Source organism: Protomyctophum bolini (assembly GCF_963924005.1).
Source record: "Protomyctophum bolini genome assembly, chromosome: 14".
Lineage (NCBI taxonomy): Eukaryota > Metazoa > Chordata > Actinopteri > Myctophiformes > Myctophidae > Protomyctophum > Protomyctophum bolini.
The window spans coordinates 9030317-9045076 of NC_137875.1; the positions used below are offsets into that span (position 1 = coordinate 9030317).

The 14760-nt window shown below is 43.2% G+C and overlaps 1 protein-coding gene across 2 annotated transcripts in view; it reads right to left on the reverse strand.

Moving 5' to 3' along the window:
- LOC308328393 (A-type potassium channel modulatory protein KCNIP2) overlaps positions 1 to 12099 on the reverse strand; it is a 142164-nt gene extending 130065 nt beyond the window's left edge. For both annotated transcript variants that reach the window (XM_080782170.1, XM_080782169.1), the window contains exon 1: positions 11860 to 12099. In XM_080782170.1, the coding sequence (XP_080638296.1) occupies positions 11860 to 11932 (73 nt within the window). In that variant the 5' untranslated portion in view covers positions 11933 to 12099. The remainder of the gene's footprint in view (positions 1 to 11859) is intronic.
- Positions 12100 to 14760: the final 2661 nt, after the last annotated feature.

Here is a 14760-nt window from a genome sequence, read left to right on the forward strand (position 1 = left end):
GTGTCATGGGAGACAGATAGAGGGGGGGGGGGGGGGATGGGAAAGTGCAACGTCAGTCAGTCTGTGTGTTGTAATCACGGTGGGGCCTTGGGGGGGAAAGGGCAGGGAAGGACGACTTCCCAATTATAGAAAAAGGTAGTAATTTTCTCCGTCGCAGAGGAATCTAATCCACTTTACCTTGAGACTCAGATCCACCATATAGATATGTGAACAGAGCCGTGTGTTTTCAGAACAGGACCGTCGGGTAGCGAGTGTGCATTAGCAGATTGGGACGGGCGAGATATAGTGGACCGCCACAACATATAGGCTACCTGTGGGGATTTAATCAGCGTCCCAGAAATGTCTATGCAAATCAGGGGGAACTAAAAACATTTCACCCACTTGTGAAATGTGGAAATGAAAAGTGGGTGACAACACGTGACAATAATCGTACTCGCTTTGATCTTCGTCTATAACTGCACATCTTTATGTCTTTCTCTTTCTGTAAATTGATTCGAAAATGAAAATGGAATTGAAATCTGAAAAAATTATCTGAGATACAGGTTTTACTGCAAATAACTGATCTTCAAGCTAACATTGCTGGTTTGTAAGCTTGAGGGTCAGATATTTTCGCCAAGCAACAACTTACACCGCCATACTACGATGTGTATAAATGAATCTCGACATCTCTGCGTCTTTGAGGCCAGGGCCAGGGAACGAAGCGAGGCTTCCAGTCATGAGTCCACGCGTGTCAGACATGTCCGAGTACATTAGACGACACGTTTGAATCAAGCTCATTAATTAGTCCATGTCGGCCATTATAGGGTCCCAGCGGCAACAGCGATCACATAGAGGAAGGTGACATTGGAGCGAATAGCTTCCGACAGCCGTATAAGCCGAAGCCGTGCACTCGGCCCTGCAATCAGTCCTTACAGCGAATTAGAATCTCCGACATTCTGAAGCCACAGGGCAGCTCTGTGTAATCAGCCCACCCAGGCTGATATGTATACGTCATGGACCGATATAGATCAATTATATAAAACTATCTAAACATTGGTGCCCGTTGATGTTTGATTGCCCAAACAGCGCATCGCTGTTACTTACTGTCTCCCTTAACGCATATACGTTTAACACATAAAAGCTGTGTCATTTTAGATTTTAACCATTTTAATGCATATATTTTATGCTTTGCAGGCTATTTGCTAAAAATAGCATATACATGGCGGCCAAATATAGTTTTTAGCACCACTGATATAGCAACGTACTCTTTTCAGAAAACTGTTAGGATTTAAAAGACATTTGTAGAATGGCTAAAGGCCCATGGTGCAGTTTCAATGAAAGGGTGTTGATCTCCGGCCAACACTCGTCCCTAAAGGAACTTTGCAGTTCATTTTTCTTAAATTTCCTCCATCTTTGCCCTCATTTGGTGTTCCATATCCTATGAATGTTGCCTAATGTTTCATCCTGTAGGTGTAGATTAGAATGTGGGTAATCCACAGAGTATATTTATGCATGCCAAACACACCCCGGCGAACACAAGCCTGCAGTCGCTTCCTGGCTGATAAGACGTGTGTTGCAGGGTCAGGCAAACGCTTATTTTGTTTCACTCCTTGTCCCGACTATATAGCATTACTTTCATTCATTCAGTGAGGCTCTATACTTGGCAAATCACCGTTTGGTGACGTCGCCCCTTGCCTGAAGTGTCTGCAGTGGCTCAGGGCCAGGGGTGGAGTGGCCGCTCTCTGGGCCAGCGAATCAGGGCCAGAATTGGAAAGGTTCCGAGTTCGATCCCGTGGCTCCCCCTGAGATAGCGTCGAAGTGTCCTTGAGCATGATGCTGAACTGCTGAATAAGGGCCTTTCTCGGCCCCACCTCTCTCCCTTTGTATATATTGTTTTTAGTTTTCAAGATGGTCACAGCAACAGGAGGGGGAGGGGCAGAGGTGAGCGGGTGGGGTGGGGCCGAGAAAGCCCCTTATTGCTGCTCCCGATGTGCAGGTTGGTGCCTTGCATGGTGTGTGTGAATGGGGGGGGGGGGGGGTTTCAGCGGCCATCAATTTGGGAAGAAAGAACTACTAATTTATAAGGCATTCTTAGAAAACCGATTCTAAGAATGACTTCTAAATTAGTAGTTTAGATAAGGTTACTATGCTGTTTATTGTGTTGTGTGCATGTCTACTACCGACAACAATGCAAAGATTATTTTAAAAGCGAGGCGAACGTGATGCTATACGAACCGCCGTGTGGTGGAGAAAATGAGTCCGCTAATGTATCGCGACAGCAGCTGCTCCATATGTTTATTAAAGTTCTCTGTGACGTCACGTGATCGTATAATTCAGAAGAAAAATGCTTTTATTGTGTACGTTGTCAAAGGCATCTCATTGCTGCTCCCAACGAGCTGCAGACGAGAGGAGACAGAACGTCCGCCTTGGTTAGCTCTCTCTCTCTCTCTCTCTCCCTGGTTTCTTTGCGTCAATGTTATAGTCTCTCTATCCAGGGCCGCTGTGAGAATGATTCAGGGAGTAAGAGGTCAATTAAATATGAAATGGTGCCTTTATATACGCAGCACCTTCTCCAAAGCACTTTTCGTTGTCATTTCACCCATTACGCACCCATTATTTCACCCATTATTACTTAAACCCTCTATACCTTTATAGGGACCCGAGTGAATGCGTTCTTATTCAGCTTACAGTACACCAATGCTCTTCACCAAAGATAGCACATCTACAAGCGCATGTCGGCTACTTTTGGTGAATGTTCCGCCCAGAATTAGGAATGCTGGGGTTTAAAGGCCTATTCATAGTCTGGATTTTCGGTGATGAGGTGACCACCGCTCCGGTGGTGAGCTGACCACCGGAGCTGAAATAACATTGAGCGGTGGCGAGTAAAAACAGAGAGAAGGGCTGGAGCGGTGGCGGTGGTTTGCTCTTCACCGCGGCTCGTGACGTCATGTTGTAGTTCGGTGGTCACCCCACCACCGTAAATCCAGACTATGTACAGTATGAGCCTTGAGTGGTTAAACGCCAAGTAAAAAAGTCAGTGTGTCCTTCTCTACAGTTTTCCTCGTGACATACTGTATCGTTGCGGGATAGATTTGGGTACAGTTAATATGAACAAAGGTGCTAAAAAGTAACAATGTAATTCAGGGGTGCCATGGAAGAAAAACGTTATTTACAGGATGACCAGAGACCAGAGACAGAGACGAGTTAAGGCATGGGTCTTCAACAGCGGGCTAAATCCCTGTTAAAAATCTAAATAATATATGCATCTCGAAATAAAACGTGCAAGCCAAGGTCCTGTCCATCCTCTGTGAGTCATGATTATGTACTGTATATTTAGATTTGATTCGTTTCTTGTCTTCTTGTCTCCCAAAAAATATGACTTACTTCTACAGTATGCGTTGCAACAGCATCAGAATGCACGCACACACACACACGCACAGACATCAAAAAGCAATTCTGCTAATCCGCCTACACTCAAAGGAGTTGTTGTTGGTCCTGGGTGAGGGTGATGGGGAGTGACAGGTTTGATCTGCTTCAGGGGGAGAGCCAACCGGAGCATGAAAGAGGAACAGTGCATCCCAATTATCAGGTTAGGGATGAAGTTAAAATCATGCCCATTTAAACCTGGGGAAGCATAGGTTTCATTTTACTTTACCCACGATTTTGTAACCCATTTTTCACCCGTGTCAATTATTTAATGTGATACACACCCTGCGCCAACCTAGTCCCCATATATGGGGGACATGGGGAGAGCAACGGACTTGAACTCATGCTTCCTTTATGCCCGAGTGTCCAAGTTGCTCCTTTACTCCTGACAGGGGGGAATTTTCCTGGTTGGACGTAGTGCGTGGAAGGAACACATTATTCCAACCAGTTCCTTTCCTCTCCATCAGGCGCCCCAGCTGGCCAGGGGGAGGCAGTTTAGAGACCAGGATTACTGCATGTTTTTTGTGAGGGTACCTACCCTAGGGGACACAGGGAGAACATGCAAACTCCACACAGAAAGGCCCTTTCGTCAACCCAGCCTCGGGTATGGGCACTGAATCTCGGGTACCCGGGTACACTTGCATAACACACTTTGATCCTCCAGGTGGCGGTGTGCTTGATGGCTGGCGCTCACAGACTCTTACCATCAACTCTGCGACATTGTCTCCAAAAAAAACAGACACACTGCGTTGCATTGCCTCTTTGCCATTATACTACTTCACGGTCAGCCTGCCACCCTGCCACTTCTGTGCTCTAGTGTCGTGTTAGATTAGTTTGCTATAGATTCTACTTTAGCATTATTATTATTATTTTGTTTTACTTTGAAGACTATGCCAAGCAAAGCCCAAGAGCCACATGTAGTCCGCATGCAGAATACACTTCAACGGTCCAGAGACCCGCCCCCCATGCAGCCCCGGGGACCGTTGGGCCATGTGCTCCCGGGAACGGAATGCATTATTCACACTACCACAAGCCACAACATCTGTGGTCCCGAGTGGAGTGCACCCGGGACCACAGTGTGAACCGCCCCTTAGTTTACTTATGATCCCAGATGACAATTTCTATGCACTTGATGCATTACATTGTGTTCTTGCTTACTGAAAGTCACTCCGGATTAAGAGTGTCTGCTAAATGCCTAAAAGTGTATTGTAATTTTTGCTATTCGGCAGACGATGATAGGGGCTTAAGTGGTTACATTAACAGAGGATTTTACTGTGTATGGAGAAGCTATCTCTGTGTGTGTGCGTGTGTGTGTGTGTGTGTGTGTGTGTGCGTGCGTGTGCGTGTGTTTTCACGTGTGTGCGTGCGTGTGAAATATCATTCCTCTTGCACTTGGCATGTGAGGCGGAAAAGGAGATTACCATGCACGCCCGCTTCTATAATTACCTCTCATCTTTCAGCCTGTACTCTTAAACACAAAGGGGGATGCCAGCCAGGCTCCGTAGTACACACAGACACGTGCGCTCACACACACACACACACACACACACACACACACACACACACGGGGGGGGGGGGGGGGGGGGGCACTTTAGTGTCAGGTCTTTTGTTTTGTTTTCTGTGAAGCGCATCGTTGAGTACTTGGAAAAGCTCTCTATAAGTCTCTGATGTGTTATTATTATTATTATTATCGTTGTTAATATCAGTGCATTGTTTCAGGCTGAAAGAAGAAAATACACAGTAACTCTTACAGTAGCCACCCACGCTACCTTTAAGCAACATTGGTCAGCTCTCTCTCCCTCTCTCTCTCCCACGCACGCACGCACGCATGCACGCAAACACGCACATGCACACGCACACGGATATCCATACATGTTACTCGTAACTAAGGAGAGTGACTCACCTGTAGCAGTTCTCTCCCACACACACACACACACACACACACACACATTATATAAATATCTCTTCTCATAAAGTCGTGATCCCAGCAGTCTTCACACAAATCACAAATCACGAAAATCTACTTCACTCTGAGTCTGAGAGGGTCAAATTGCAGCTATCACACACACAGGGCAGGCCCATGGACCATTTTGTAAAAGGGACACTTACTCCAAGTTCGGATGGTGCAATGGTAAAGTACCTGCCCACCACCGCGGAGTCTGAGGGTTCCAACCCAACCGCAGAGTATCTGGCTTTGCTGAGAGTATTATGTTTTTTGTGTCGTTTGTTTGTCAATGAGAGTAGACTACACCTATAGGACAATCAATCTAAGCTAAAAAGAGGTGTGACACAAAAGACATTGCAATAGTAATCGTTCAAGGGTTTTTATGATCCTTAGGGTCATCCAAATAACATATTAAAGATTATTATATACATTTTGGATCATGGTAAATTCAGGGGTTGAACGTTGGGGTACCATTGAAAACCTATAGAGAGAAAAACTGAGACAAATTACGTGGAGGTCAGACTCCAGACCGAGACCGGACTCGAGTACCACAACACTACTCCCCAGTAGGATACAGTGCACGTACGCACGCACACACGCATGCACGCACACTACTGTGGAAACCCATTTTGGCAATAAATGTCAACACAGAGATTAGCATCTCTTCACAGCTCATATAAGTCTGGCTACACAGCATTGAAGCCACATCACATATAAAGTTTATTCCTCACTATTGCCAACAGATAGCTAAGCATTAATAACCATGGAATTTATCACGGCTAAATATGTTTCAATTCAGCCCCAACAACACCGTCTCGGTAAGGAGGAATCCAGCCATGCAATTTGCAGGTTTCAAAAAAGCCATTAAGCATTAAGCCAGAGATGTAATTTGTTCCTCCTCCACCCCGAATAAATTGTCCCCTCAGCTCTTATGTAAAAATACATATTTCTTACTTAGATGGACGTTGGGGAGCATCGGACCGTCGCAAACATTAAAAAAGAGCATAGGTTCAAGGTTGTACTTTATTGTTAAATCTTGTGTACAGGTATATAAGAGTAAAATTATGTTGATGACTTTTCCGACTTTGGATCCTACGCCTTTGTTTTATTGTTTCAGTGAGATCGCTGTCCAGACCACCATCTACAAGCGTCTGCTTTGTATCTCGCCTCGTTTTCTCTGATTCTTTTCATTAAGGTTTTTGATTTTTTTTAAACTGCGATTTTCAGGGATTATAACTATTATAACTCACTGCCTCGCCGTTACAATATTAAAAAGCTAAAATAAAAATTAGCCTTGCCGATTTTACTTCTGGTTCAGTGGTCGTGGATTTTGAGACAAAATAAACAAAATAAAGCTTCCGGCTGAAAAGACATGGCAGAAGCTCAACGCAGCGAGAATCAATAATGCCAGAAAATTAGTTGATATGTCAGAAGAGCATAGCCATGATATACCATCAATACACTCTCTCAGACACAGGTCAGGCCTGCCCATCATCCGCAGAAATTTTGAAATGCAACCTTTTGTCGAATGCTAAACCAATATTGATTATGGAACCTGAGCCAATAGGACAAAATCACAGGTGGCATCATCAAGGCAAAGATCAAGGTGGGTCGTCAGGGGAACAGAAAGTCAATGTTTGTGTGTGTCAGCTCTCAGTAGCTGCTACAACAGGTTCGACTTGTCGTCTGAACAAAACGGTCAGCACTTGGGGTCATCAAAGTGTAAAATGTTTGATTTTCTGTTTTACAAACCATTATAATTTTCCTATTTTGCTCATTTGTTTACTATGAAAACCTGCATCTCTCGTCAGTGTGTCAGGCACGCCTCGTGACACGCTCCATATATGGCCAATACAAAATTAATTCCATATGTTGATTTGACCTCATCAAACCCATGTACACTCAAGACACGCTCCATATATGGCCAGTACAAAATGAATTCCATATGTTGATCAGACCTCATCAAACCCATGTACACTCAAGACACGCTCCATATATGGCCAATACAAAATTCATTCCATATGTTGATCTGACCTCAAACCCCTAGATCTCCATACAGTATATGGAGCTCGCCTCATCTACTCTGACATCACATGTTGACTCGACCGGGAATGTCCATATATGGACATATATTATATTATATTACATACATACATTTTACAAATGTCACTTTGTGACGTGTTGTAAGCCTGTAGATTAGCTATTTTTTGTAAATAAAAATATATTACAAATGATTAAATGTGTCAGTGATTTCTTAGTAGGAGTAATTTGTCATATCTGCTGTGATTACGAAGCCTAAAAGGCAAATAAAAAAGTAAGTGGTGCAACTCCGTGTGTGTGTGTGTGTGGGGGTCCAGACCCACAGGAACGCCACCGGCCCGATTCCGGCGAGCCACCCCGCGTCCGAAACGGTTGAGAAATGACAGAGTTACCGTGTGGAGGTCCCTCTACTGTACTGTACTGTACTGTACTGTCACTGTACTATACTGGCACACCCAAAATCACCATATATACAGTTATGTGCGCGTGTGTTTGTGTGTGTGTGGTGGTGAAAAACAACCATGCTGTTTTCGTGCTCAGACGCACCCACCCAGCCACCCACCCAGCCAAACACATAGTCACTTAAGGAAGTGGTTGCATGACTTAAAAATATAAATGCAAAACAAAATTTAAACAAATCGTTAATCGCAATGGGTGACAATTAATCTTCATTCGTCAACTTAGATGTGTAATTGTGACAGCCCTATATCTGTTTGTGCATCTCGAGACTCCAGGACAGGCTTCAGATGTGCCGTTGCGACCGCATGCCCTAGTTGACAACAACCCAGGCAGGGTTCGACTTCACAAGCTTCCACATGAGGTGCATGCTCTAACCTCGACACTAGGCGGCCCCCTGCCTCACAATCCCTGTTAAAAACAAACCCTGCATGTTCTATGTATTTTTCTTACGCTGCCTTTTATTGAGTTAAATGAGTTCAACAACTGATTCTAATTGTATATTCAAATGTCCTTTTAAGATGCGTTTCTTTGTGCACAGAATTTGCCCTTAATGTTTTGTGTGAAGCACTTTGAATGGCCTCGTTGAAATATGCACTGAAATAAAACACATGGGTCAGGTGTAGAGGGCCCTTTCTCCCACACAGCGCAGTCATTAAAGGTTATAAAACATCTACAACTTTCAAACAACGTGCTGCAGAGGAGCACAAGTGAAGCTGCACACACACAAACATGCATTTGAATTATTGTATTTGGACCTGCACAAAACGCGCTAAACACTGAGCAGAGCAGTGTTCATTTTCTTGCCCAAGACGTTAGAAAAAGGCATAATTATGCACACCTCAAAAGGTTGGTGACAGGTGCATAGGACATAAGTGCATATTATAAAAATGTTATCTTTGAATAACAAAGAAAAGTACCCTGCACACCGCACACAGTTTTTGCTACATTGCAACAAAAAAATATTGTTTCTTTGTTATTCAAAGATACCCTTTTTACTAAGACTAAAAGACGAAACAATGTCAGGTGACTAAATAGACCTAAAATTAAACAAGACTAAATCAGAATTTGCCATCAGAAAACACACACACACACACACACACACACACACACACACACACACACACACACACACACAGTGGGAGATCCAGCAATCTCATCTTAATTTGGGATGCATAAAATGTGCTCCAGATCGTCCGTTTAGCTGCTTAATGCATGGCCGAGTGGAAATAGATTAGATCGGCAGACTCTCTTGCCTCAGGCACACAGCTGTGCCTGTCTGGGCTGATACAGCCTCCCTGTTCCATCATCAGCATCCGCAAGCTTGAGGTGTGCTGTGCTCAGACTTAAAGTCGGACTGCGATGACTTTTGCGGTCCTTTGATTTTTCAGGTTCAGTCTGAAACAGATTCCTGTACGTTTCTGAACCAATCAGAGCATCCCATCCCTTCAGGCTATGGGACGTTAGAATATAATTCACTACGGTACACCTGTGTGCAGCAGAGGTACTGTTTATTTACAAGGGAGAGAGACGGTTTGCTACAACATGGCTTATTCCTAACCTATAATGTTTTCAGAATGAGTCTGACCGTCAACTCTGGACGTAATCTTGAATGATAATCATCACACCTGTGTGAAGTGAGGGGCACTATTAATATATTAAAGTCTAACTCATGTTGATTAGGTGATGTAATGGTGATGTAAAACAAACGGTGCCAACACAAGCATTAAATGCCTTTAACAATAAAGAGACAATATGACGTAAGGAGGACAATAGTCAATATGCCGTAGATTTCCCCTTCATTGTCAATGGCGCCCCTCAAAAACAGAGTATAGCTCTGTAATTAAATCAGGTGATGTGTTTGAATGAATGTGCATGCTATGGAATCACACAGGTGAATGAAATCAAGATTTATTAATAGTCATTAAAGTGATCACGTTATCACGCAGCACGTTTTCGTTCACAGGAATTATTCAATTTGGCTTTTTAGGGACTTTTAATATAAAGATCACACCCTTGTGAAGTGAGGGGCGCTAATATATTAAAGTCTAACTCATGTTGATTAGGTGATGTAAAACAAACAACAATAAAGAGACAATATGACGTAAATTTCCCCTTCATTGTCAATGGCATTTACAAATTCTTAGATCTAATCTAAGATCCCTCTATGGGGATTATAATAAAAATAAAGAAATACACAAATCCGTGAATTTAGCATCCTCTAGCGATATTGACGTCAGTCTTCAGGGCTCTATATTCAACCATCCGTATTGTAGCACGATGTTCAACAAAAGCTTTCCTGCACAATAACAGAAAATACACTAGCATAGAGCCCTGGGGGATTCCGCTCAACCATAATGGAGTTTAAGTGGTTAAGACACTTCTAGACAGCTGGCAATTAATAAGCAATAGTTCTTCATCTGTTCTTTGGCTATATAGAAGTGTATATTTGTACGTTATGATGAATTGAACAAGGTGGACCCTCTTGTAAACAAGTGTAGTGCTTTATTGGGTCGTCCACTCACTGTTTTTATATTGAGTTGTGCTTGAAATGTAGTGTAATTCTGCAAACTGTTAATAAATACAATCAATCACCTCACCAATATAGTGACCACTGCTCTCAAATCACAATGGAATGCTGCCTGGATGTGGTGGATGGGCCTACAGGTGGGCACTATCTGCACACCTTGATGTCAAATTGGCAATTTTGGCCAAAATGCTAAAACAATAAATTATTTGAAAGAAATTGCCTTATGTAAAGAAAAGTATAGCCTACAAGATGTGAACATGCACGGTAGGCCTACATCATTATCAGACTAAGTTTATGCACCAAAATGACTGAATACAGGTTTCGTAACAATAAAACAGTGTGATGGCTCTGGGGAGGAAAAAAAGCAGGTTCACTCCCTTTGTTTCATCAACAACAATAATAATTGTCAGCACGTTCTCTTGCTGTGGATGGTTAGGCTAAACGTTAAAAGTGGGTTGGAGAACGATGTCCTCACTTCACTTCACATCACACACAAACAGCTGAGCTGCGAACAGATGAGACTATATCGGGCTGTTTAAGGTACAGTAGATGCTATTGAGGATGGCATATTTAGCTCCATCTGTGTCATTCCAAAATACCAAGCAGAAAAGAGAAAGTATTATGCTACAGAACAGATCGGAACAATCACGCACATGGACGCGCGCATGCAAAGGACAATAATCAATTTGCATTAAAAGAGCAATTTGATAACGATAAACCATGATACTCGCCTGCCATATAGGCTATACAAATAATCTTGGTAACTTTTTATGAAGCCAACAACTGACTGGTCAGAACAGTCAACATATATTGCCAGACAGTCACCCATGAAAGAGCCAGGTCAGCGAAGCCACATCATTGCCTTTGTATTTTCGGACAGACAACCCATCCATCCATCCATCACACACCAACATTACGCACCACATATTACGCAACAGCATACCATGCAACACGTGCCCTTAAAAGATACAATATGTACAGGTTTTAAGTTTTTTTTTTACGGTAAATATGTTATTGTATGACTAAACATGGAGGCATGTGTGTTATTCCACAACAGGTTATAGCGGAGTGGTTATCCATGTGGAGGTTAATTATAGGGGACCCACGCAGCCGGAGTCTTTGGACAAGTTAAAACTTCAGTCTGCAACTCTCTAGCAAAAAATGTCCAAAATGTTAAAACATAATTGAAAATTGTCTCAATAGTCTACATGCTGTGAACATGCACGGTGGTTATCAGACTGTGCACCGTTCAGAGATAAAAAAAACAAAAATATCTCCGAGGTCGAGGATATTACAGTATATTGGTCTCAAAGATTGTCAAACTGTATATGTCCTTGGCGAACAGGTTGCGAAATGTCAAAAAAGTTACCACAGCCGGTATAACTAATGCCTGATTATATGCTATGGATGACATATTGCATCTTTTGGGCTCACATCATCCACATTCGCTGGGGCTCAGCTCAGAGAGTGCCCGTCCACTCACCCGTCAGTTGGTCATACGAGCCGTCCAGCTCCCGGGAATCAGACAAGCCTTGGTCGCGGTTTTTCGCCTTCATAGTTTCCCCCGTGCGTGCGCTGGAATCTGAAAGTATTGTAGAAATGGATATATCTTTGCGATTCGATTGGTGGCGGTGGTGTTGTTGTTTTGTTTTTTATGCCAGTCGCCTCTGGAAGGATATGGCTTCAGTTCAGTTCACACCGTAAAAAAGTCATAAGCTGTATAATATAGCCCGGTCTTCATGTATTCCCCCCAGTGCGTCTGATCTGCTGCCGTGCGCGCTCGGCTACTGGCTGGCAGTGGCAGACTGGCTGCTACTCGCACAGAAGCTGCATGGAGGCGCTCCGAGTGCCTAGGCGCGCGCACACACGCACGCACGCACACACACACACACACACACACACACACACACACACACACACACACTCACTCACTCACTCACGGGAAAAACCTTTCCTGTCTTCGTCCCCAGACTTATCTGGCGGATCCGAACGTTATCAACCCATATCAACCATGCAGCCTAGGTTATCAAGACCAACACCGGTGGACACAGGTGATCTGAATCAGGATAAATTCCACGCCAGAAATTAATACTTGCGTCGGTCTCTGCTGAGGAAATCCAAACTTGTATCCTTTATGACTTATTTCCCCGTTGTACAATCAATGGTGAATGAACAGTCTCTTTTCTTCAAGTAGCCTACGGTTGCTTACTTTAGAACTTCTAGACTTGCAGCAACAAAACACGTTCCTACGGTTGTTTATTTTTAGAACTTCTAGACTTGCAGCAACAAAACACGTTTCAAGTTTGCCTCACTTCCTAAAACAATCCCCGACTCCACCCACCTGTCTCCCAGCGTAGGCGTAGGCTACGTTTCCAGACACTTGTTTTTTTTTGCCAACGGCTGATTCGGTCTGGCTTATTAGCCAGGCTAACACAGAGGAGGCACACAGCCCTGTGCCACAGTGACTCCTCTTATGCACTGGACCAGGGCTAAACACACACACACACACACACACACACGCGCGCGCCATATAATGATTATAACCTAATACAATCCTAATTCATAAGGTGTTTGTTTTCTTTTCTCCAAGCCTGTGGATCTCGTGGCCAGCCCAGTCAAGGCAGTCATCTATGATTTTGTTTATGACTCCAAATGTGGACAAGCTTTCAGCCAATCTGAGTCGCATTTACTTCTTTTTCAAATTAAAGTAAAACATCTAGCTGTCAGGGGAACCTTGTATGTCCAAAAACGTTATACTATCTTAAAAATAAAAAATACAATAAAATAAAAACGAAAACAATTAAAATAGAAAGATCTACATGCTCACAATTTTGTGGATCTGCTATTTTCACAATACTTTTATGATGAAGTAGGGCAATATTATGAAAAAAAGTTGAAATTTTGAGATGAGATTTCTGCTCGACATGCAGCAACCTGAGCAACGACATAAAAAAATATGAAAAGGAGTAGACCTAGAATGCCTGTGATCATTTAATTATACTTCGTAAATTTTCATGTATCATAAGGCATAGATAGCTTCCATCGTTTCTTGTAGATATGAAAATGTGCGCCATAAATGTGATAAATGCTCCGTTTGTACTCACCCATTAAATAATTCCAAAGACGTGGAGTGAAATATGGTCCTCTAGTTTTATATCCATGTGAAAGTTCTGGCACAAAACGCGTATTTAGTGAATTATCTCCACTTTTTCAAGAGATGCACACGGACGCCTTTCTCTCCGGGCGAGGGGGACACAGACACAAACACAGACGTCATCACCAATTGACCAGGGAAACACAAAAGTTTGCGGTCACACAATTGGCAGGTGGTGTGATTAATTACCCAGCACCTATCGCAAAGCACCTGCCAATTGTGTGACCGCAAACTTTTGTGTTTCCCTGGTCAATTGGTGATGACGTCTGTGTTTGTGTCTGTGTCCCCCTCGCCCGGAGAGAAAGGCGTCCGTGTGCATCTCTTGAAAAAGTGGAGATAATTCACTAAATACGCGTTTTGTGCCAGAACTTTCACATGGATATAAAACTAGAGGACCATTTTTCACACCACGTCTTTGGAATTATTTAATGGGTGAGTACAAACGGAGCATTTATCACATTTATGGCGCACATGTTTGAACCCGAACAAGAAATTAACCTGGCCGTTCTATGGCTCTGTATGTGAAATACTGTGCATACTGTATGTAACAACAAGAGCCGTTCTAGGGCTAGAAAAGGAGGTACTTTGGCCGACTGGAACTTGCATGTGTGCGCAATAAATGTGGTTCTGACCGGTCCAGTGGTTTGCGAGATTAGCTCAAGGCAGACCCTCCATTCTGCTATCAGAGCATGCCATAAAAACACAGCAAGTGAACGGAAAAAAGAGAAATGTATGAATACTGAAACCACTGCAGAAATATTTGTAGTCCAAGACGTTAAAGGGACACTTCACCCTTTCTGATAAAAAATATATGTTAATGACGTTTAGAAGATTTAGAACACTTTCCTGCATGGGGGTCTTATGTGTGTAATATGATTTTAGATATTTTAGATTGTAGCAGTGAGCCCAGTGTCTCTGATGTCATGGACACTGTGCTCACATGGACACTGTACTTCCTGGACTACAGCAGTGCACCAAAGCATTATGGGAATTGTAGTCCAGGAAGTAAGTGAGATCAGTGTCCATGACATCAGAGACACTGGGCTCACTGCTAAAATCTAAAATATCTAAAACCACATATTACACACATAAGACCCCCAGGAAAGTGTTCTAAATCTTCTAAACGTCAATAACATATATTTTTATGCAAAAAGGGTGAAATGTCCCTTTAATGCATTTAGTATAGAGCGTCGCAGTCCTGCCCCCTACCAGGGCCCAGGAAATGATTCT